Source organism: Peromyscus maniculatus, chromosome 1, assembly GCF_049852395.1.
Source record: "Peromyscus maniculatus bairdii isolate BWxNUB_F1_BW_parent chromosome 1, HU_Pman_BW_mat_3.1, whole genome shotgun sequence".
In the NCBI taxonomy this organism is placed as follows: domain Eukaryota; kingdom Metazoa; phylum Chordata; class Mammalia; order Rodentia; family Cricetidae; genus Peromyscus; species Peromyscus maniculatus.
Genome location: NC_134852.1, coordinates 174,719,274 through 174,744,862, shown reverse-complemented (window position 1 = coordinate 174,744,862; position 25,589 = coordinate 174,719,274). Strand labels below are relative to the sequence as shown.

At 41.0% G+C, this 25,589-nt stretch overlaps 1 protein-coding gene across 22 annotated transcripts in view; it reads right to left on the bottom strand.

Moving 5' to 3' along the window:
- Trpm3 (transient receptor potential cation channel subfamily M member 3) overlaps window positions 1-25,589 on the bottom strand; it is an 848,188-nt gene that overhangs the window by 196,632 nt on the left and 625,967 nt on the right. For 14 of the 22 annotated variants that reach the window (XR_013047854.1, XR_013047855.1, XM_006985391.3 and 11 more), the window contains exon 7: window positions 1,962-2,136. Coding sequence is in view for 20 of the 22 variants with exons in the window: in XM_006985391.3 (XP_006985453.1) it covers window positions 1,962-2,136 (175 nt within the window). In the remaining 2 variants the exon portion in view is untranslated. Of the gene's footprint in view, window positions 1-1,957; window positions 2,137-21,878; window positions 21,954-25,589 lie in introns of those variants that run through there. The other 8 variants (XM_042261850.2, XM_016003870.3, XM_006985380.4 and 5 more) reach the window with 2 other exon arrangements.

Below are 25,589 nucleotides of genomic sequence, written 5' to 3'. Positions count from 1 at the left end.
AACACACTTCAGTGGATTTTGCTAATAACCCAGATGGATGGCTAGTCTGAGCTCCTGGGCTGTGCAGACTTGGACAAGGCATTTACTTCTTGTCCAGTAGATTAAATTACCCACTGCCCCTTCTAACTCTAAAATGCATAACTTTCCTCACATATTTAAACAGAAATAATCAGAGATAGCTTTATGAGAGATTTCCATATGTTCAAAACACACAGCCTAAAATAATGATAAATGAGAGGCAGCAGATTCTGGCTATCACTGGGATAGTCCCAGGTAGCCAGAAACACTGGAGGACACCTTCTTTTTCTTTGGTTTTGTAGGAAGGAAAAGGAAAACTGCATTCCAAATGCAAACCTGTATCTGCTTTGTGGGTATATGACAAAAAGAGTCGGCAAACACAGTGCATCAACAACCAGAAACTAAAAGCTATCTAACTCCATTTCCAGACAAAAGGAGCATATTGTTATATTTAAAGAGATGAGGACTATGACAAAAATTTTAATTAAAAAACAGTTAAGGTTATAGAACACTACGTTATTAGTCAATATAAAGACCACTGGGCAAATGTCCTCTTTTTAGGTGCTCAGTTACAACATGGGTCAGTACTTACTCCCAAAGAATACAATGAGGGCAATTGAATTAAATTTGCCAGCGAGCAAGTGTTAGCTTCAGTGAGGATGTTTTTTAGAACTATCAAATCTCTAGGTATCAGATCACTGCCATGGCGTTCAGTGCTGCGTTAGCAGCCTTCAGCGTCCATTACTCTCCACTTCACAGACGTTGGTTCGGGTGTAAACTAGGTGAACACACTGTGTTTGTGGCTGCCAAAACAAGGATTAAGACAGGGCAAGGGGAGACGGCACTGGCTAACAGGTGGAGGAGGGAGTGTCCTCCACTGGGTTAGTTCATCTGTCATTTCATTACTGTAGGTGAACGCTTGTCTGCTCACCAGCCTGACTAGAGCATTTGAGGGTGGTGACTCCAGGTTGTTTTTTGTATCTTAAGGTTTTGCACAGTTCATGGTACCCACTGGACACCTACTCTAGATTTATTAAAAGGCCCTATGGAACTTCTTTCTCTTAACCACTTGCTAGAAAAATTGGGTAAGAAGTGTTTTTTTTTTTTTTAAACTTAAATGACGTGTGTGTGTGTGTGTGTGTGTGTGTGTGTGTGTGTGTGTGTGTGTGTGTGTGTGTGTGTATCATCCAAAGGCAGAAGTTAAGTGACTCCCCCTGGTTGTGTTCCTTAAACGTATTCACACCTTGTTTCAAATTACTCTCATGAACTGTAAGAGTGCTCGGACCTTACTGTGCCGCTGGTGGAGAGACCTCCTTCCAGGAAGGTCAGAGCTTTGGACTTTAGAGAGTAGCATTTAAAAACTGGCAGTCCAAGCAAAACATATAGAGGTGAGGAGTTCCGGGAGCAATTCACAAAAGACCAGAGCTGTTACCAATTGTAGAGGTTTTACCTTCCAGGTCAATAGAGAAGTACCTGATCACATAATCTTCCAAAACATAGTCTTCTGGCAGCTTTGCCATGATGGGTTTAGACTCATGCCCAAAGTTACCCAGCTTATTTCAGAGGCTACCCTGCACTGTTATCCAGATTCTGTTTGCTTCATTTATCACAACCTAGGGCCTGCTTCTCCTTCCTTGGGGGAGGAAAAGAGGGAAGGAGAAATGAAGGTACAAGAGTGCATCCTTTAACTTCTCTTCCCCCCTCATCTTCATGTGGTCTCAATGTAGCATTCATGGATTTCCCACTCTGGGCACATTTTAGATGTTGTCCTCTGTTTTTCCTCTCTGCATCCCACAGTCAATATTTAGATAATCGTTCATAGCTGGTTAGGATGTGAGGTCTTGGCTGAAATGCAGAGAATGTTCTCTGATGCCCTCTTTTCCAAACTTTAAACATGAGCTTTGTATTCAGGAGTCTACCATGGGGCCTGGTAATTTACCTACCCGCCTTCTTCTGAATATTTATGCCCAAATGCCAGGATGTCGGATGCCCGTCCACTCCCGTCACAGACCACGACTGGTACAGGAGGGGTGTCTCGGAGGTACTCCAAAACAATCGAGATCACGTTGGGTCCTCCTTCCACTATGAGTGCCACCACAGGAACCCCTTGGCCGATTCCTGCATTAAAAAAGGAAAAGAAAAGGAAAAAAGGAGAAAAGAACACAAAGCCAGCAAACCAAATAAACAAAAAGAGAAAAAAAAGCACAAACTAAAATTACTGAGCATGGGGGAGGTAATGAGATACGAAAGGATAAAATACTGAGTGACATTTGTAGAGAACTCATTAGTAGAATTTCCACCCCCAGAAAGTCCACGTGGCCCTGCCCAATCCCCACAACTCACAAGATGGATATTACCCCACTTCACACCTGACCACCTAGGATACATGAAGAGGGAAAGTGGCCACCAAAGAAAGATGGGGCCATTAGTCAAAATGTTGGAAGCCATGTTCTGATTGTACGTAGTGTCTTATCTATCTAGTAGTTCAGTTGTCTGTGTAAGAAAAATGGAAGTTAAAAATTTCCCACTTCCAGATTACCACAGAAGTATCCAAATAGCTCTTTTCATTAAAGATAAGTCAGTAGGGGCTTGTTGGATCCTCTGCTGACTGCAGTATGGGTCTGTGTTCTAACCATAGCTGACCAGCTGAACAGCAGTTCCCAGCAACACCAGCATCATAAAAAGCCACCACTATGGACACACGGTTTTCTGCATAGTTGCACCCTGCAGTATTGAGTCAAGTGCCATGTGCATGATGATACTCACTGCACATTTGTTGCATTCAGCTGAATTAAGGGGATTCAGGGGTATTTTCCAACACATTTCAGTTATTTATTTCAAGTCACAAAACACTGCAATTTTCACGTAAAAACTTCAGCATTGTATGTGTGATTCAATCTAACATGTCAAAGAGAGAAGCATTGAAAACCAATGTCCAGAAAAGAAACAGTGGGGCCCAGGTTTAGTTTGTTTTAAAGTGACATCTTAAGTATCATTAGTGTCATTGAATAACTTACTTTTGTTCAGTTTGGCATCACACTGGGTTAAACTGAACAACATAAAAATGGGTTGGTTTTAGGATGGGTGCAAAAGTGTTCTTACAAAAGACACAACTGAAATGTTGTGCCACCTCCGTAAACATGATTTTTATAAAACAAAACAAAAATAAGACCAAAACTTTGGTTATCTGAGTTTTCTGTTTGTTCTTTGGCTGTCATTTTATCTTGTATCAGGAAACAGCTTCCCAGTGACAAGTAATAGTTTGGGATTTGTTTTTTGCTCAATTGGTAGGAGATTTTCTTTGACTTATATGACTTGTTTTCCTTCTAAAACATGAGTATGCCAGTCTCACAGGGTCTTATCAACTCTAAGTTACAACAGATAGATTTTTTTTCATAGTTTGATTTTTAATCTTAAAGGAAGGGTCCACAATGCTGGTTGCACTTGAATAGGTCTTGTTTTAAATCTCCATCAAAAACATGTAGAGAAAATAATGTCTGCTGGCCAAGGTAGGAGGCTGTGTATTCTCTGTGTTCTCTAATGAGAACTGGGGAGAGATGAAGCCTGGGTCCCACCAGTTTTTAGTAGATGGGGAGGACTTTAGGATTATTCTGGAAAATCTGAGAGGACAGTGAAACATCCCATGGCTCTCCTTTCCAGGAGCCCCTTCCAACCCTGACACCAAATTTCTTAAGAAGTCTTGGTGTCTGTGAAGAAAGAGCCTTCCCAGTACTGTATACTGTGACTATTAAGCAAGTTTTTGAAAGGTATTTTGGAGAGAAAAGAAGAACCAGAGACCTTCGTACAGCACACTTTTTTAAGGGGAGAATTTTCTGTCATAAAAACACTCACACTGTGGGGGATTTGTATATTAATGTGCATTCAGAAACACAGCCTCTTTTTCAGAGGATAGACCTAGACTCATTCTAGTCAGGGGATGCAGCCTAGTGGTATAGCACTGGCCCAGCATCCACAAGGCCCTGAGTTCACCCCCAAGTATAGAAAGGAAAATAAATTCTAGAAATTTCTAAACTCTCACTCTTGAGCAAAGCTTCTGTCAATATGACAACTCAAACTAATAGACCAGGTGAACTTTCCTTTAAGATCCATGTGGTGTCATCATGGAGGGAGAGGTTCTAGCCTGGGCCTCTAGAATGTTCCAGTGTTTTAAGGCCTAGTGGAAAGCAGGCAAAACAAACAAACAAATAAACAAAAATAAAAAACCCCCAAAAACAAAAACAAACACCCCCCCAAACCCCTGGTAATCACTTTTCCAAAAGGATAGTCAGTTACAAGGGATCAGTTTTTATGGACTCATTTGAGTGTAATAAATTTCAAGTATTTCCTGAAAACCTATTTGTCAATATATCAATGTTATCTTCTCTAGAAATACAAAAATATGTTCAGGATAGTAAGATTTTCTATATTTGGAATGAAATAGGTAATTGAATAATTCAATTAAGTTCAGTTCTAAAAAATTGGATATAGCAAAATATTATCTCCCTTTTTATAAACATTGTCTATACCTATACTTCCAAATTCCCTTTCCTTTGACAACAAAAACATGAAGTTTTCCTAGTGGTTAAAGAAATTCTTAATACTTAAAAGCATCTGGAATTTCTTATGGCAGAGACCCTTGTTATGCTTAAAAATAGTATGCTTAACACAAATAGAACTTGCCAAGATCTTGAAACATTAAGATTTTTTTTCTGGACACATATGTGTACATTGGTTGTGAATTTGAGAGGAGGAAAGTATATTAAATAAAAAGTGATGAGCTAAGCTTTGAGTGTTAGTCTGGTGGTGGAGCAAGCTTGATAGAATACTTGCATGAATGTGGTGAACATGAGAAACTCTTGCTCTACAGAAGGAAGTATATGTCTGAACAGAGACAAAGGTGTTTCTAGGCAACTCCCTGGGGTTCACAGATCCCTGAAGCTCATCCATGAATATGTACATAATGGACTTTTTGAACCACATTGAAATATTCATGCATTAGATTGTTACTTTGTGATCCTCACTGAGACAAGTTCTTAGATGGGTTTTCAAGCTAAATTCTACATCTAAGGAAATTACATTCCATTTTATTTCTCTTTTACATTGATTGGACAAACCTTCCTGGTAGAACATTGTAGGATATACCTTTTCTCTCTTTCCATCCACTCTTTCTCTCATTCTTTAATTTTTCCACCCCTACTTTATTTTCTAAACCACATTTTGAACATAACATATTTAGGAAAATCTCTACAAAAATGAACAAATTAGAATCTGTAGGATGTTGCTACATAGGATGAAATAGCTTTTTACAAGTCAAGCATCATGCATTTTCATTAGTGACACAAATGAAATGTTTTGGGAATTACTTTTATCAGCAGCTGATCTAGATTTGCTCAGCTCACTACGTTCTCCTTTATGCCTATCAGAAATTAAGTTCCTTTAAAGGTCCTTACAAAGCTGTGTCTTTCTCAGCTGAAATTGTTGGCTGTTTGCCTCCCAATCCCTCTCCCAAAAGTTACTCAGATTTACACTGGGGAAAAAAAACATTATTTAGGAAAAAGTTTATGTAGATTACTGAGGATCTCTAGATTATTCCTCTTTTGGTTTGGGGAGAAAGTAGGTTAATTCCTTAGTTAATTGCAATCATTTAAAATTTTCTTCTGTATCTGAAGACTTAGAGTAGTTCTTAGGCAATTTCTATTGCAATGTTAAGTTACCTTAAGCAAGATGATGTGATAGGCTTGTCACATACTTCACCTTTATCATTTTGTCATACCCAACAAAAATAGGAGCTCACGAAATGGACATGAGTTCAGCAGGGTCCAGTTGACCTGGGCTCTCTAATTATATCAGGGCCCTAGTTCTCTCTGCACAAGATAACATATTTGACTTTTGTCACTTTTTTTTCCTGGCTGGTATGCAATTCAGAAGTGGTCCCTTATCCCCATGCAGGAAGCATCTAAATTGGGGTAAATAAAAATTGAATTGAGTTGAGCATTGTGCAGGAGATGGGTGGCAGGAACAGAAGACTTAAAATTCCAAGTCATTAAAAATTATTTTTGTTGCTTTGTGTGTATGGGTAAGTCTTGCCTGCCTGGATGTTTGTGCACCATGTGTGTTCCTGGTGTCAGCAGAGGCCAGAAGCAAGCATTAGATCCTCTAGAACTGGAGTTACAGATGTTTGTGAATTGTCATGTTGATGCCAGGAATCAAACCTGGGTCCTCAGGAAGAGTAGCCAAGTGATCTTAACTGCCCATCCTTCTAGCTCTCCCTTTTTAAAAAAGCTTCTCTTTCACCCCCTCTATCCCCTTCCCCACCCTTCTGACATGAGTCCATCTTCTATCATCAGTTCAGGTACTTATAAAAGCATTTGGTGTGTTGTACAAAAATGGCTGGATTGCTAAGAAGAATTTGTTCACACTAACACTCTGGTTCTATGTCAAGACTATCAGATAGGATTAAAGAACTTATGAGTCTATGACTCATTTTTTTTTCTGTTAAAAGATGGTTTATATTTACATGAAGGTGGAACACACAAGATTGATCTTGACCTAAGTCTCAATGGCCACAGGCCAAACTTAGGATATTATAGTCTGTGTCATGAATTCAGAAAGGAAGTTCCCACTCCTTGTATGAGACAACTTCCTAAAGACAGTGCCAAGTTCAAGACCAAGTCTGTCACTGGTGGGGAACCAAGCAAAGCCTGTGGCAATAACATGCACATAGTTAATTTTTGGTTTTGTCAGCTCTGGGAGTATGTGATTCTTAGTATTTTAAAAGCTTGCTTGGAGCAAGAATTTATATATTTTGAAATACTACTACATATTGTCAGAATTTATCAATATGTTTTATGCTGCACAGATTTAAATTTGCATAATTACAATTACAATTAAAAAGCTTCACCCACCCACTAACTCAAATACCCTGGGCTTTAATTTAGCAGTTGATTCTGCTCATTAAAACATGGCCACCATCACCTATATTTAGATTATATGAGTGGCCAGCAAAAGCAAGTAACTCCCTAAATTATTGCACTTTTCAAACAGAATCTCCCATACTTTTGAGGGGCATTAACAATTACTGTAGTGATGTAACCTATATAGGACCATAGCTTTTTTCATTTTAGATTCTCAGTACTGTTAACTAGGTATGACATGTCTTCTGTGGTCTGCAAAGTGTGAAATGGATGTAAGACAATTAAGCAAAATTGTCATCAGAGCCAATGAGATGGATCAGTGGGTACATTTGATTTCGGGAACCCATACAGTGGGAGGAGAGAACTTACTCCCAAAAGTTGTTCTCAGACCTCCACATGTATGTTGTGATGAATGTGTACACACACACACACACACACACACACACACACACACACACACACACACACAGAGCTGTTGATTGGTTGTGTCTAACTGACAAAAATCTATTCTCTTTCTCTCTAGGCTTAAGATATCCCTCATCAGTTTCTCTCTCATAGATAGATAAATATTCAGGTACGATTATGGAAATATACAAAAATGCTACTACAGTAAAACTTTCTCCAAAATGAAACACTAGGAATCTCTGAGGTACTTCCAAGAGTTAACCCCGAATACATTGAGGAATGTCATAAGAAAAGAATGCATCTTGTTTTTAGGAGTGTCTCTTAGGTCCTTATGGAAGCAGAGGCTTTAGATATTGCCTTGGTTTTTGACAGTGGCATGTAGAGTACATTCATGATAGTGTATTTACAATTGCAATGTGTAAGGCCTCACTTGGGAGGGTGTAATCTGGCCAAGTGAATTGTGATCTCAGATAATGACTGAAAAACCCAATACAGATTAGTCCCATTCATGTTCTATCATTACAGCACACTTTTCTTCAAATAATTCTGCACTAAAATTGATGTGTGTTTGTGGAAATATAAAATGTCACATAAACTAGTGATCAGTCAAAATAAAACCCCATGTAACAAGATGTGTCACTAGTAAATATTCATTGCTTTTTAGTAGGAAGAAACTCCTTGAGAGATGGCCAGGGTCTGTCTTTGAGGTTGGGACTATCCAGAGCTCACATATCCAACCCACTATGATAGAGTAAGGATAAAAATAACATGAATTTTTTTCAATGTCCTTTCCTGTTGTTGTTGGACTATAAGAATCTCTGTGTTCAATTGTAACTTAAGAGGAGTCCCTCCATAGACAATTTCTCCATGTTTAAAGTCAAGATCAACCCACCAGAATAAATATCTCATGTATTTTATCTTGATATGTGACATCTCAAATTTGGTTAGAGATAAGGGCTTCTGAAGATACCAGGATGGAGAGCTTGGATTGATAGGACTGCCTTTCCCATACAGTAATAAAAAATGAAAAAAATAGCAAAGCATAGCATTTATCTTTCAGATAGAAACCATAAAAATCTATTAATATGGCAAATTCAGTCTTCTATTTGTTCTCCTACAGCTGCACAGATCTATTTTGGGCATTATTTAGGCTTCAACTATTGCATAGGAATCCTATCATAGCCCCTAATGGGTGCCCTTCATTTATGTATAGTCGTCTTATTCTATGTTTACACCTAGCAATCAAAGCCAAAAGGATAGAATAGTGGAGAGACTTGGGGAATAGATCAATGGGAAATCTGGTCAGCCAGCTTAAGTTCTGGGGAGAGTCCACTGCAAATGCTCATCACCTTATTAGGGGAACCACTCTTTATATAGCACTGCAAAGAAGGCCTTGTCTGACTTCCTTTAAGATCAGTTGGACACTAGACCTGCATTAGGCCAGATCTACCATCCTGGAATTAGTGTGCTTGAGGCAAATGCCTGGCAGGTGGGCTGTGAAAGCATGCTTACAAGGAGTGAAGCCTTGATTAATAGTGGCTCTGATGGATGCAAAGGCATCATGGAGGGAGAGCTCACATGGCCCAAGTGAGACAGAGGAGGGGAAGGTGAGTATATGATTAAGTAAGATTCAGGGAGAGTGGGGAATAGTTTGCCAACCCTTCCTATAGATATATTTCCTCCTCTTCACCCTGCCTATTTCTATAAAATACTCTATGGCAGTCTTCAACCTTCTTTACTCTGGAGAGTCTTGGGGGCAGAGCATTTCTAAGCATAGAAACCTCGGAGAATATACTTGTACTTGAAAAATATTTTTGTAAGAGGAATTTGGGGGTAGAATTGCAGGATTTTTGTTTGAGGTAGAATTGTAAGAAAAATACAGAGGCCAAAGTTGGGTGTTTAGCTCTTGTCTCTGCTGTATCAAGTTGGCAGGGGGAGCTTCATGTTGGGGCATAAGTGATGATTAGGTAGGAAGCCCATGTAATGTTCATGGTTTGCTGATGGGCCTCTCTCACTGCAAAAAAGGAGTCGCCCATGTGCACCCTAAGAGTAGAAGGGAGAGGTGGATTCAACCCCATCTCTGTGTAGTAGTTTAGAGCACTGCCTGTGGCATTAAGCCTATGGGTAGGACCTCCTTCCCTCTTCTGAAAGCCTTAGTCATTCCTTAGAGAAAGGGATCTATGTCTATATCCCATCACAATATGCTGCTCCCTTTGTAGCAAAGAGAGCAGGACCTATATCTATACCCCATCATAATATGCTGCCCCCTGCATAGCAAAGTCTCTCCAGGATCGGGTCTTGCTTTGACTTCAGTGGATTTCCTAGGAGGATGTCGCTTCACACGTGTTCCATTTTTATTTCATATCCCGGGAGTCTTGATTAACACTCTCTGGGAGGACTCTTTTTTCTTAGGCTCGGGGTGGTGGGTGGCTGTCTATAACTGGGCAGAATCTGTTACCTCCTTGTTCTTAATTCCATGATGGACAGACTTTACCCTCTATCCATCTTGGGCTTCCCATACATTCCTATTTCCTTTCACTGGCTTTCAGCCAATTTGCCTGTTTCTAGCCTATTCCTACCTTGACCGCCACTACTAGACCCCTTATCAGCATGGCTAGACTTCATATAGCATATTAGCTTGACCTAATTGTCTTAGAAGGTGAAAAAGGCAACTTGATGGAATAGATGTACTAAAAATATATTTTGCTATTTTTTACAGTATGTAGCACACAGAGTAGGTCCCTGATCATGAGATCATCAGACTGATAAAAAGCACTTAGAACAGTGCTTGGCACTCACTAAGAGCTTTCTGGTTAAACAAACACAAATATAAAGATGCGTATTTATATTTATTAAGCTTATAAAAGGTTTCTTCTTTAAGTATATAAATGATTCATAAAGATAGAAGAAAATGAATGCAATTTATTTGTTTAAGCCAAGCACATATTCTGACTTCTGACAGTGAAATACTGGGAAACATGCCACTCTGAAGTGTGCCTAGTTTCTTGTGCAGATGAACAATATATTAAAGCCATATGCATTTATGTTGTATCCAAAACCAAAAACCACCTTCTTTGAGGTAGATGATCTTTTAAATTAAATTAATCTTTTTCCTAGTTCTCAAATTATTCTTCTTATTGCCTCACTCGGTTTATTAAGTCTTTTGAGTGTGTTGAAAAAAAAAAGAGATGTAAATACTAAATAATAAAACCAGTAAACCAAATCCAAATATTTTATATGCTTTCAAACTCACTTAGCTTTTGACTCAATGGGAAAAGTTATTCCCTTATGGTCAGAAAGCTCTGATTGAAATATTCTTCTATTAATGTCAGTATACTCCTAGGCCATGCAAGTGGCATTGCTGTGAATAATTTCAATAGAAAGGGACATCTGGTCCCATGGGCTATAAAGTGGATATTACTTTCAAAAAGGGAAAAGCCAGCATTATTTTCTTTGGGATCATTGTTTGAAGACTGAATGTTTTAATGTAATTGATCTAAGTCGACAAGAAAACCCATCCAAACAAAGCTATAATCTTTGTCTCTGTGCTGTTCAAAACACACATCAAAAGGCTGACCTTGCCTTCTCAAGTGTGGGGTAACTAGAGAAGTTAGAACTCATTTTACTTTAAAATATTTTGCCAACACTTTTACAAATGTGCTGGGATCCAAATACACAGGCTATGCAAGTGCCTGTGCTTTGTGGCAAAATGAGTAAAGAACAGAGCTGTTAAGGCAACTAGGGGTTGTGAACCCAGGGAAGGACCTGGCCTGTGATACAGGGAAGAGCTGATGGAGAGGGAGGAGGTGTTACTGCCAAAGTGTATTAATTGGCCATCCTCAAATTATATATGTCTGTTTGTTTATCTATCTCCTTCCTTCCTTCCTTCCTTCCTTCCTTCCTTCCTTCCTTCCTTCCTTCCTTCCTTCCTTCCTTCCTCCCTCCCTCCCTCCCTCCCTCCCTCCCTCCCTCCCTCCCTCCCTCCCTTCTTTCCTTTGCATCTGTTAAGGGAGAATGTGATTACTTCCAAGAGTTCTTCCTTTAGAAAATGCTTTCCTCCACCCCACTCCTTTCTATGAGAAATTTATCCTTCTGTTTCCAGATTCAAAGATGTCTTCTTAAATCTCTTCCCCTTCATCACTAGGCAGAATTAAACATTTTGCTGTGTTCTTTTAGAACTTAAAAAAGAAGTCTCCTTCAAGAGGATGCCCTATAAATTTGTCAATCAGCCACAGTATTCTAAAGAGGAAGGTCTGTGTCTCTTGAGATTTTTGTCTCCTTGGTTATGTATCCCAGGATCTCTCTTCCCAAAGAGACTTATCTTGGTAATTCAAACATATCACACAGTGGTCTTCATGTAGTAGTTGACCACTAAAATTTGGGACACAGACGAGCAGGAAGGCAGAGAGTTTTCTCCCTGTTCTGCCCTAGTTCTGTCCTGCTTATTGTAACGACAATACTTCCTCTCCCAGACAATTTTAAATATTTTATCACATGAGTAATTTGTCCTCAGTTAACTGAGATATCATTTCCATTGCCCCAAATCAGGAATGCAAATGCCCCATATCTGTGTTCACTGGTTTTCCTGTGCATTTTTGAAGGCCCCTTTAGAACTTCCAGGCCTTTGTATGAGTCTTTATGTAACAGCTAGCCATTATTCATAACTATCATCTTTCACTGCTTATAGGAAAAAGCTGAAATCCTTCTGTGTCATCTATGAGGCCCCTCCTCTCTCAGAGTCAGCTCACAGCTTCCTCTTCGTCTTTCTCAGAGTTTTTCACTCTGTTCTCATAGAGCATCCTCAGGGTCCTCCATGTGGGGTTATTTTAAGCTTCCCTTTTAGCCACCCTAGACTTCAGAGAGGACTATCTCTCCCCACGACTGTCTTCAGGAGGAGATGTGTTAACAAAGTAGTTCCATGGACTTTTGTCTCCTCCTGGTACACTTAAAAAGAATATTTGAGTTTGGTCAGCCCAATCCCTTTTCCTCTCTTTTGCCTTCATGGAGCAGGGCTGAGGTAGGGAGGGTTGGGGATCTCTCAGGTCCTCCAGAGGCCCTGCCCAGGAGGCAGGTGTGAGGTGAGGGGATACAGCATGATGTAGGATTCTGCTCAACTCTGGGATTCATCCAGCCTATTTGGCCAATGACCCTAAAGCCATGTTCTTCCACTTTTTCCTCTAAGCAATGGACAAGATATTTTGGATACTATACTCTAAATATTTTTATTTCTTAATATTGTTTGGAACTTGGATTAAAAAAAGGGGCACCATTTACTGTTTATTTTGCCCCCTCTGCCCTGCTCCCCACTCCATTTTAATTGTCAAAGTCTGGTTCAAACGTTATCAGTTCTTAACCCCTACCCAACCCCCTCAGGCAGCATTAATTTTCTGTGCCTTTGTGGTCCCATTCTTCATTTAAAAAATGTCTTTGGGCAGTTACTCTGCTTTGGTTTAATGAAAGTTGATTCCCTCCCCCCCTACATTATAAGCTCCTTGACAGTGATTCCTGACACTCATCTTAACATACTGGCTCCCAAATAATTCATGCTTAGAAGGTAGTTCAAACAAATGCTTGCAACATAAAGTTGAAATGCACAACACCTTGGACCAGTACAGATGAAGGGACAGGGGCATACTAAGAGTTGCAACTATCACACCTCAACACTACTGAGGCATCCTGCTGAAAGTGCAGATGGCAGCCATGTTGGTGGCTCTAATGGCATCCTATCCCAGACCTTTACTACAGGGCTTCAGCAGTGGTCAGAGACCACTGGGCGGGTCTCCTACTGTAGTTGTCCATCTGGATTATATTGGAAAAGCTTCAATGTTTAGAGATGGAAATACTATCTGTACTTTTAAGTGGAGGCTGTGCTTTTTCTCAGGATTGGATCCAGCTATAGAGACAAAGAATCTCAGCCACTGGGGAGAGAGATGTAAGCAAAGGTTTACATTCTTCCCCTTGCTAGAAGGATGTCTGCGAAGCCATTATTTCCTTTGGTTGAAATGAATAGAGTCTATGTGACTGAAATTGAAACCAAAATGTCTTCCCACTGAGCTGATTGATATGTTTTAGCAGTAGACTAGCGATGACCTTCACCAAGAAGGTATCAAAACAACTAAAATAGTGGATTGCCATTATTAGATACAAGACTAAGGAAAGGTATTGGTTATCTTGGATCAATTATTATTTAGATCACTTTGGATCCTCAATTGTGGGTCTGATTTTGGACCCAAAGCACAAAATTGGATAATTGTTTTTTTCTGATTATCTCTTCACTTATAAGTTATATCCAGTTTGCTCAATCTCTGATGACTCCAGGGAAAACTATGAGAATATATTATAGGAAATTTGTTTTTCTAGTTTCATGCTTCCATGTTGGGGGATTCTATCACCATTACTGTAGCATACCCACCTCTAATCATCCTGTTTGTTGCTTGCTTAGGATAAGTTTTTATGGTAGCTGAGAATGGACTCAAATTCATGATTCTCTTGCTCTTGGGTTTCAGAATTACAGGAGTGTACCATCATGCCTGGTTCTATGGTCTGCTTCTTGACTAGGGAGGGCTAGTTTCTGAAAGTCCTTTGATGAGTTTTTAGCTCTTTCCTCTTTTCCATTGGGGGATGAATGTCAGTCAGCTACCTAGGTAAAGATAAGCGCTGCAGATCCTGTTTCTTGACTGGTGGGGTATGTGGGAACTGACCGCCCCCCACACTACCTCATTATCTTCAACAGTATTGTCATCAATGAAAACGACACTTTACTTTTCATCTGCCTGGCTGTGGTGCCCTTATCTCATTATGGTTCTTGTCAAGATTTGGGTGTATTGTGTTGGACTTCCAGTTCTAATACTGCGAGCTACAATACTATCATTTCAGCTCCAGTGTCCACTTTGCAGCAGCACTGAGACAACCTGAGCCTCTGGTTCCACTTTGGGAATGTAAATCTACTTTTAAGTGAAAAAAACAAAACAAAACAAAAAAACAAAAACCAATTTTCCTTGCATGAGATTTGTTTTTCTTGATATCATCATAGCTTTTTACAAGCAAATGATGCTAATACACTTTTTAATGAAGGTAATTACAAATGAGTCAACACAAGGCTGCTTGTGAACTTTGGGATTGTAGTGAAGTGCTGTCTTACACTAAAGAAATAATTTGATTTGCCATTCAATCAGAGCATGTTTACAAGTATGTGTATGTGTCCTTATTGATAATTACTTCAGTATTCCAGCTATAAACCTGAACAGCTTAGTTCTGGACAAACTGTCATGTACAGTTGCTCTACCACACTTATGATCTCAAGGTCAAGTTAGTTCTTAAAAGTAGATAGCAATTTTGGGGTGTTTAAAAGAGGCCCTGGGTTTGTTCGAGGTTGAGGGCCCCATTTCATGGGTTCAGTTTCCTGCTCCTTCTAAACACAGCTGTTCATTGTCAGGGCTATTCCTCTATCTGCAGAAGGAGAGACGACTCTCCAGAGAAGGATTTGATCATTAAGTAAAGGAACACAACAACAATACAGAGGCACCTGTGCCAATCCCTTCAGGGGAAGATATCAGTTCCAAGCTTTTCTCATGGTCTACTTGATGGTACTGGAGATAAGTCCCCCGCTACATCTTTTCTGCAGAGGAATGCTGCATCACACCCTCATTTAAACTCACCCAGTAGGATGATGAGAAGGTGGGAGAAAGTTATGGCCCAGAGGTATTCAGTAGGTTCTCTGAGCTGTCAATCATGAGGTATTTAATCCTATTATCTTATTCTGTGTTTGTGTGAAAAGTTCTTTTGTAGCTGCTGGCACCGAAAATCCGTGTGGCTGCAATAATAACTCCTCACCTTATTATCTAAAGGAGGGCTATCTTCAGATTTTTATTAACTAAGAACGTGGTCCTTTAAGGACTGCCTTAAAAATTGAAATCCTCTCATGCAACGAGCCCAGGACCTGGCACCAATGCACAGCTGCCTCCCAAACAGATCAAGCCGAATGACTGTCTCACCCGTTCAGGGGGCCTGATCCAGTTGGGGGCCCCTCAGCCTTTGGTTCATAGATCCTGTGCTTCCATTCATTTGGTTATTTGTCCCGGTGCTTTATCCAACCTTGGCTTCAACAATTCTCGCTCATATAAACCCTCTTCTTACTCACTAATTAGACTCCCAGTGCTCCGCCAGGGGCCCAGCCGTGGATGTCTGCCTTCAGATTCCTCAGTCTGGGAGGGGGGAATGGACCTGCCTGGACTGAGTCTACCAGGTCATCCCCGGTCCTCGGTCCTCGGGGGAGACCTTGATCTGGAGGAGGTGGGAATGGGGGGTGGGCTGGGGGGAGGGGTGGGCGAGAGGGGGAGAACAGGGGATTCTGTGGCTATTATGTTGAACTGAATGGTGTTGTAAAATAATAATAATAATAATAATAATAATAATAATAATAATAATAATAAAATTGAAATCCTCATGTACACAGTCATTTGCCCAGTTGAAAATAATCAGAAGAAAGGGTGTGTGGAAATCTCATGCCAGGGTCTGTGCTGGGACGAAGGCTATTATTCTAAACCCATCAGAATCACCTCCAGGGGGGCCACTGCTTGAAAGCACAGCCTGCCCCTCCCTGGGAGTTTCCAGTCAGTGAGAATTTGTGTTTCAGGGATGCAGTTTCCAGGGATGCTGCAGCTGTTGTTCCAGGGACCACACTTTGAGAGCCAGTGGCTTAAGCCTAAGCTGCAGGGGGAGGCAACAAAATAAACCAACTGACATCTCAGATGTGGCCCACTCAAGCAAATAAAGGAACAGTTAATGGGGTGAGGCAGAAACCATGCACACTGTTCCCAGGAGTCTACCTTAAAGCATGATGAGCCACCAGCGAACTTCTTCCTTAAAGGGCCAGAAAAGCCAGTATTTTGAGCCTTGCAGGCAGGATGGACCCACTTAAAGGACTCCACTTGGTGATTGTGACATAGAACCATCCAGAGATACTTTCTTTAGCACAGCATGGATGTTGTAGTAAATCTTTATTTATAAAAATAGATGGTATGCTAGATTTGGCTCCGGGGCTACAGTTTGCCCACGCTTGGGCCTAGATAATGTGCTAAAGAAATTCATAGAAGGAAAAGATCTGTTCATTTATCCTGAGTGTGCACTGGGGAATGACCAAGTTGGAAACATGGATGTATGAGCCCAGTGTTGATGGACTTTCAGTGGTATACTGCTTTCGTTGGCAGATGAACTCCCTAGCAGTTCAGCCCCTAGACATGGCTACTTAGGACTGTATAAAATCCACTCCCCCATTTTAATAGGAGTTTCACTGTGCTAGTTAAATTTTTCATGTATACTTGCATTTTCTTCTTGGTGTTTGTTTATAAGCAAAGGACACACTTACTAATGTATTTCATCATTTAGGAGAATTTATGGAGTTCTGAATTAAATTTTGTTTTTCATTTGTTTTTCCCTCTCCTCATTTCACAAAGAGCCATTTGGGTATATTTCTTCCTACTTCATGGCAGGTTTGTGGTGTTTATAGAGCTGCTAAAAGCAAAATTACTTGAAGATAAGCTTTCTAGATGGCCAAACTCATGCCCTGAAGGGGATAAAAGAGAGGGGAGTGTCTTTGACGGGGACAGGTGTGGCCAGGTATTAAGTAAGGAAGAATATAATAGTGGGGCCAGGATAAGAGATTCAGCTCCCTGGCCCAGTAGCTGGTTTGATTCTCAGGACTTCTTACTTGGCTAAGAGCCATAGGAGCCTAGTGCCCATCCCACTGATGGAAATGCATTCTTCTTGACTTCAGACAGTCCACCACCTTGGACTGCTCCCACCCTGCTAGCTGCTCCCCACCCCCATCTCTTGGGTAATTCCTTTTATCTCTCTGATATCTGATATCAGGGCTACCCTAAGTCCTGTTTTTTATTCTCTTTTCATTTCTCATTTTTTCCAACTCCCACTGCCTCTTCATGTGTTCCCCACCCCTCTAGTTAAAATTATGGGATTCCCCACATGTCTTAAGGAGTGCCAGAGTGGCCCACCATAGAGTGATGGGACAGATGTGGATAACTTCTGTATCATGGCACCTTGAGTGAGGGAACTGAGAGCCCCTCCTCAATTTCCTAAGTTGTCTGCAAGCAGGAGAGAGTGAAAGTTGGGGAGCATGTAGGAGTGCTACAGATGTGATTCCCCCAAGTGCATGGATTAAAGTCTCCAGAATGGCACTAACTAGGACATGGGGGAAATAATAAAAAGCATAATAAAAAGGGGCTCTTTAGATCTTTGCAGGCTCTCCTTTGAAAGGGATTGTGTGAGCCTTATCTTTCTCCCATTTCCTAGTCATGGGGAGCAGTTTTGCTTGATCATGACTCCTACAATAATGTACCGCTTTATCATGGGGCCCAAAGCAATACAGCTAATCACTCAGGAACTATGCATTCAAAATTGATTCATTTTTAAGTTGATTTTTTCAATTTTGTTGTGTTTCTGAAATGGGATCATGCTCTATAGCTCAGGCTGTTCTCAGACCCAAGAGCTTGCCATCTCGGCTTTCCAAGATGTACTACTGTGTCCAGCTCAAATGCTTCTCACAGTGACAAAAACAACTAAATAGGACACAGTTGGGGGTGATGAGGAGACTAATATTGATGGCAAGTTTGAACTTAACAAAAAGTATATGGAGGGGATGTTGAAATTTATTTGAATTAAGGAAAATGTTATCATGCGACATTTCCAATGTATCTAAGTTTATGAACGTCAGTTCATACTGCAACAGTTCTTAGTATTTGACTAATGGGAACACACAAATCAACAGAGAAAAACAAATGTGGTTGTGTCTCAACAGGCCAGGTTCTGAGGCTGGCAAACGGGGGTGCAGGGAACTTTTCATGCAGGCATGCTGTGTTCAGTTGCTGCTTGCTCCCCAGCCTCCCCCAGGATTTCATAACAAATCCTAATGGGCAGCACAGACGGTGCCCACTTCCTGTGTTCTCCCTCTGGGTGGAAGAAAGGCTGCTAATGAGGCAGGGCTCAGCTCGGATTTGTTTGATGACCAGAAAAGCTGACTCTTCAATCTGCACCCTCCCTGTTCTGGCACAGGCAACACCTAGTCTCCCCCCCTCCCACACTGCTTCTTTGCAGCAGGAATTGCCCACAGATCCCCATGTGGACCCAGGGACGCCAAGGCTTGTTACGGTTGCAGATTCTGCTGCCTGTGCTGTAGGACTGGAGTGTTTGCCTGCTGGGCTGTGGCATGTAGACCTCTGCTGAGTTTGGAAATCTGGCCTCCAGTGTGGAACAGGGACAGCCTGTTCAGTGAGAGAAGAGTGCTGTTTTATTTCAGCCATGGGTGCCAAAAGAGACTTGGGGGGGGGGGGGAGGATCTGCTCCTTGCCTATTTGTCTATTATTATTAAGGCATGAAATCTCATATTTTCCTCACTTTTTTTAAGTGGTTAATGAGCTGAGAGTTTAAGGTTCAAACATTTTTTTTTATTGTTAAAACAATGATAACTTCATTAGTGACACCTGGACCCTTATTTTATTCTTCAGAACTATATGGATTCCATTTTGCTTTTTAGATTCTTTCATTTCAAGAGCTTGAAATCAAACAATGTTTTGCAGGGATTAAACAAATTTTTAACAACCCTCAAAAGGGACTTTGGAAGGCTTGTGCTGAATTCTTCATCTCTAACCATCTTCAGCAAATGGGAGTTTCAATCCTCGTTCCTTTGAGACCCCTAGGGAATGAGATACCATCTCTTCTCTAAATATATCTAACTGTGAGTTGATGATTATGGCAGAAAAGCACCAGTCAGCACAAGTTTTCCCATCTATTTTCTGTTTGCCTAACTTTATAGTTAGCTTTGCATTGCTACCAAATGAATTGATCCTAATCTAGACTGAAAAGAAGACACGGGTGACTATTGCTTTGGATCAGTGGGAGAAATCAATAGATAATTCCTTTTCTGTATAAATAGAAATACCAAAGCCATGATGGCATTGGCCAATGCGATTTTTTTAACCTTCTAAATGCATTAGTTAGAAATGGTTTAACAATAATCGTCATAGAATAGGAACACATTCAAATTCCCTAGACTTTCTTCTTCTGTGCCAGTCATGGTGCTCATGGCAGTCTTTGCGTATACACCTTCCCATTCAGTTTTCTTCTTTGTCTTTTCCTTTCTGGGCTACATTGTCTAAGCCCTCCAATTGTACGTCACATCAGGCTGGAAACCAAAGCTAAAGACAAGGCTAGGAAGACTAAGCTTTGCCATGTACAACAGTGGTCTACCAGTCACCCACTTGCATGTGCCAGGGACTGAATTCAGTTCTCAGGATGATAAAAATGCTTAAGATGCAGGTTCTATTTCCTATAGTCTCAGAGTTTGCAGGTGACAGGCAGCTGAGCAGGGAAATGGACACATAATCACTAATGACCAAGAGGTGCTACCAGAGAGTTTTAGAGAGTAAAGTGGAGATGTGGAAGATGTGAGGAATGTGGACCTATGAGGTTCATCAAGGAAAGAAAGTACTTGAAAGGTAGATTCATAGGCTGCGAGATTAAAAGAATGTCACCATTAGTAATAGGAGAGGGTTGATTCTCAGCAGGTATCACAAAGAGACAAAACATACCGAATGGGGTATATTATTTCAAGGAAACTGTAAGCATCTTGGAATGAGTGGATTAGAATGTCTTTATGGCATTGTGGGAAAAAGAAGTTAGGAAAGAAACAAGAATAATATGGAGAGTCTTTCACTTAGCAATGAAACAAGAAAGGTCCTGTTATCATGAAAAGAATCTATTTAACTGGCCGGCAGAAGTAAATTTGGCTGATCTTGAGAACAAAAATATCAATTATTTCCAACTTAAATCTTTCTAATCTGCAAAGATTTCTCACCATTCTTCACTCCATGGAAAAGTGCCTAGGGGATCCCATTTGAACTGGGCAGATTACCTGGTCAAACTTGTTTAAAAGAACTGTCCCATCCCTGAACAAGTAATTCCAAAGTGAAAAATTTCCTTTTCTCAAAGAGAAGGATCCTAGTTTGATTGGAAAAGGGTCAGATGAACAAGACAGGCAAACATCAAGAGACCATTTTCCTTAATATTTCTTCTATTCTCCAAAGTTGTTTTGACTTCACTGTTTTGATTTTCAAAGTGACTTTTAATTAACAAGGATGGCCAATGTTTTACCCAACCAACTTGTGCCAAGTCATTTCGCCAAATGGAGAGAAGTCAGGGTTGAGACTACTATGCCCCGCCCCTAATTATCCTTTAGATAGAAAGTCCTCTAAAAGGCAGAGGAAATTTTGAATAACCCAGGCCGTTGAGAGCATTTGAAAAATGGCATAGTCATCACAGTCCTCAGTAACTGCCTATGACTTGGTACTTATAACTATACTCAGTCTTGGCCTTTGGTTGAGACAGAAGAAAGCCTGTGTGACTGGTCTGAACAGACCAGAGCATCTACAGAAGGCACTAGGATGTTCTTGATATACATGCGACCTGCTCGTAGGAAGCTTAGTCTCTTTTACCAGAGTTTGAACTTGGGGTGGATAATATGTGAGAGTCTAATTCACTCTTTCTCATTTCTTGACTTCCCTGGGTAAGGCTCTATTATGTATAGAGTTGTTACCCCCCGTCTTGGGAAAGTTATGGGCTCAGTGATGAAAAATTTCATGTTATGGTTATCCTAATGCATTTGATGATGGTGCAATGATCAAAAAAGATGCCAGTGATGACAATTGAACGTCCCTTTGCCTTCCCAGCCTCCTTCATATATTCTCAGGCATAGGATGACAAAGGGAAGTCCACGAGTCACATGAAGAAGGACGGTAGTAGCCATGTACACGATCAGGAGCTTCTCCGCTTGCCTCCGCCTGCCCTTTCTTAGTCACCCTCTCCTTTGCCTGCTCATGCTGTTTCTCCAGCATCTTAGCCACTGACCAGCATTCTCTCCCCCCCTGAATCCTCATGGATGACTCATTCAAAGCAATCATTAACCGAGTCCTGAACAGAGTGAGTCCTCAACTAGGTGTGGAATGAAACAATGCTCTCAAGCTTTCAAAGGTAGCTGGCATTTATGGAGCCTCTTCTTAAGTGAGCTAATATTTTGCATGTGGATAGAAGGGGGCATAAAAGTTTGAGAATCACAGCAGCCTAGGTATATACCCAGGTGCCCAAGTAGTTGGATATGAGATTAAAGGTATAATCTGTCTGAGATATCATTTTATAACTATAAAGAGCCATGTGATTTCTACCTTTGTCAAGTATTAAATGAGACAGTATATATGGCAATGTCTTGCATCGTATCTGAGACTTGAGTAAATGCTTCCTTCCTTTTAGTCGTATCTTAGAATGCTGCTAAGCTGTTCTAGGTGGCATCTTCAGGATGACAAGTAAAAAGGGATCACTAAGCTCTGGTGGGGATGGATGTCTCAGAAGAGATGAGCAGCAGTCAGGAGAGTGACATGGTTAGGAATTTTTTTTAAAAGAAATGATAGTTTCTATGGTTAATTTTCTTGGCTGGGGTTTAAGAGGAAATTCAAGGTTCTTGTTAATTATACTTACCAATTGGGTCTAATTGGCAAGTACCCCAAAATGAGTAAAACAAGCGGGAGTCAAGAGAGAAAAACGGCAGGCATCCTGTCAAAAAACAAAAGCTTTGAAATTTCTACAACCCAATGGTTGGATACACATTTCATTAAAGCAGATGGACCACCTGATTTGTGTAAGTCTGTGTGCGTGCAACCCACGCCACACATGCAGAGCTGTGTGAAGTATCATACAGACTTCTTAAAACCAAACACAAGCAGATTCATAAGATCAACATGCCTTCTGCTGAAGGAAGCATATTTTTTCCTGCTCTAGTCTAGGATAGGTATGGGAAGTGAAGGGATTGAGATACATTCATATTACATGTTTATTCCAGGGTTTGGTAAAACCCGGAAAGTGTTGATTGCTGGTGTATCAGGTAAACTGATAATCATACTCTTTCAGTTCTGTGTCTTCTAGGACAGGACAAGAAGCAGATTCATGCCTCTGTCTTAGAAACATTTCTGTGATTTTTTTTTAGAGAAACATTCCATTGTCAAACAATTAGCTACATTAGCTGGTCACATGCTAATCTACTTAATTTGTTACTAAGCATGAACAATGTTACTTACTGAGGATTCTCATTCTGCTTTTTCTCACTCTTTCATTGGCTAGCCAGGGGAGTATCTGCCTCCCCAATGCCCCCTCTCTCTGTCTTTAAAAGGTATCACAGTCATTTCAATATGTCAAGTTTCCTACCAAGCTGGCTTTTCTGCCTCCCACCTGGGAAAGACACTCAATGGTTAAGATCCTGTCTGGCGAGTTGCTCACTGGCTAAGTTAGCCAGCATTTGGCTAGGCGGCTCAAACAGCATCTGCTCTCAAATCTAGGCCTAAGGTAGCAAGTCTGTATTTGTCTTTCTGATGCCCTTACCCTAGAGCAGCATGTAAGGGAATTCCAGACCCCAGCTCCTTAGGATTGAGCTAGACTTCTAGAGAAGCCCCAGTTTGTGGCAGTTGCTGGGACCATTGGCTGGGTAGGGATGGATAGTTGGTCAGAGGCACTGTGCCTCTTTTCATGGGTCATCGCTGAGCCATTCCTTATGTCCACCTCTGATAAAACTGCATTGTTAGAACAGGGAACACAATGAGAAAACCACAAAGCAGTGTCCCTTGAAACTCAGGATGTGGGTTGCTTCCTTTAGATTCTCTACTGTTTATAAGGTAACAATCCAAAATTAACAATGTTACATTTCCCAGAGTATCCATGATTAGTGTGCTTCTGAGGATGCAAATTTAGCTTACAATTGTGTGTGGCCATCAAACCACTTGTTAATACTATCAGCAAAACTTCTAATAGATGGCAACTATATACCCCCACCCTAGGTATTTAGTGTAAGTATTGTGGATGGAACTGAGCAATACATAAATGTGTATTAAAATTAAATAAATCTGGCTTTGTTACATTGTTCCTGGAGTGAACCATGTCCTGGTATTTTCAGTTTATTCTTTCCCTAGATAAATGAACGCCTCATGAAGAAAAATCTCAAAGGATGCTGTGCTAAAGGGCAGGGCAAAGAGTGGTAGTAGTTAAAAACCGGAATGTCAAGGCAAAGGGATGCAGTGATTGCATCCATGGTTGTCTTGCTATTTCCTTAATGACCCCCAGGACACAGCAGAGAGATGATGAGTGAGAAGATGGGGGGATGAAGGACTAAAGATTTTGTCCTGAGACAACATTGATTCCACAAGCGCCGTGTTGGTATATGTTGCTGAGGTGCATAGAGGTTTTTTTTTTTTCCCTCTGAATTCCTAGGGCATTGTACCAAACAGAGAACTATCCCTCAAACTAAGATCGTGACATGCTGCTGAGCAGGGAACGACAAGCTGTGTGTAGTTTGGGTCCAGGTAGAAGCTCCATCAAGTCAATTCATTGTGAATTCAGGTAGAACCTTTGGTTTTCTCTAAGTGGCTTTTCTATATAGAGAATGAAAGCAGTTAGCTAGATGAGGCCTACAGATCATCTATATGTCTGTGTGGCATGTGTGTGCACGCACGCATGCACACACACACACACACACACACACACACACACACACACACTGCACTGTTTATGTTCTCATTCTGTATTCTCCTTTAGTTTCTCCCTAAGACTCTCTGTTAGTAAAAGGAGTGAAGCATATATGCCTCTCCTTATGAGTTGAACGACTTTTATGTTCTAAGAAACTAACTTGAGTTCACATGCTCTCCTTCATGTGTGCCCCAGAAAATTTCTCTGTGCCATTAGAGGATGAGACTTAAGAGAAAGGAAACAGGTTTCATAAATTCACATGTTTGCCTGCGTGGCGTGTAAGTGTGCTGCCCCCATTGTGCCTGTCAAATCTTGCTTGACAGGCATTCCCATGAATATTCCACCCAGAAATGGTTTTGTCTGAATTGCCACTGTACTGTGTATCACAAAGGTCACGGAGCTCTTGCTGTTCTGTAGCACCACCTCTGCACACATGGCCAGCCCTTTGGAGCAGGTTGGTACAGGTGTGGGCTCAGACACAGACTTCCTGGGTCTGCCACTCAGTAACGCTCTGTTCTGTGGTCCGGTCCCTGGCCTCTGCACTTCAGTTGGCTTACTAAGGAACCGATGAAGAACGGCTGTTGTCGGGATTAAGTCAGCTAGTCCTTGTAAATGACAAGGTTTTGTTGACTTCTTTGAAAGACTAAGTTCTTCAAGCACAAAGCTATGCCTGCTGTACCTTGCAGCCCCTACAGTGCTTTATGTAGTGTGGGCACTTAGGCAAATTTGTGAAGAAAAAAGCCCCAAAGAAGCATTGTCATGGGAAAATGGAACGTCATAATCACTGTTTGTTTTTAAAATGACAGTAGGTTTTGCCACGTTTTAAAAAAGTAAAGAAATTCAGTATACATTTTGCCTGCATAGGAAATGTCTTAAAATTATACTGAGGTAAAGAGTGTATTGGAGACACTGCTATGGTGAGCATATGGAGAGTATTGAACGTGAAACATCTGCCAAATGGGCTGCAACTTAATGGGGAGAGAGGGAGCTGGACTTTGGGGGTGCCCAGGAGTGTGATGACAGAGAAATGACTAGCTGTTGGGCTGCCGCATTTTCCTCTTGGTAGGGACACAGATGTAGAGTGTTTCCAGTCTCCCCTCTGTAACAGGACATCTATTTATAGTTTAGTACTGGGAACGTGTTTAGGCCATGTTGTCATCTGCCAACTCCAAAGCGGGAATATGACTTGGGCTCTGATTTTAGTTACTACTAAACACAAGCATGGAATTTGTTACACGGGCCCCATGATTTTCATTTTTATAAAACCTTCATATGTGACTTGAGACTATTGTTTGCGTGTCTGTCACAGCCTCTTTTCCCTTAAGTGTCCTGAGTGGACCGTTTGCTGATTCTTCACTCCTAAGGCAAAGCCAAGACTGCATGGATCAGGGAAGAGGTATTTTGATGCAGGTTCACATTTCCTGGCCAGGTATGATGGGGGTCACCCTAAAGCTGGGGTAGGAGAACCAGGAGAGGAGAGCTAAAGGCTACAACAATTGAAAGAACAATTTAAAAAAGACACACAACATGAGAACTACAGTAGACAGTGGTGTGCTGTAGTTAGGAAGTTTGCCAAATGAGTAGGTTATGACAATGCATCATAGGGAGGAGATGGGGAACTATGTGAGATGGTTTTATGATAAATGTGTCTTATAATTCTACTTTGCACACCTCATA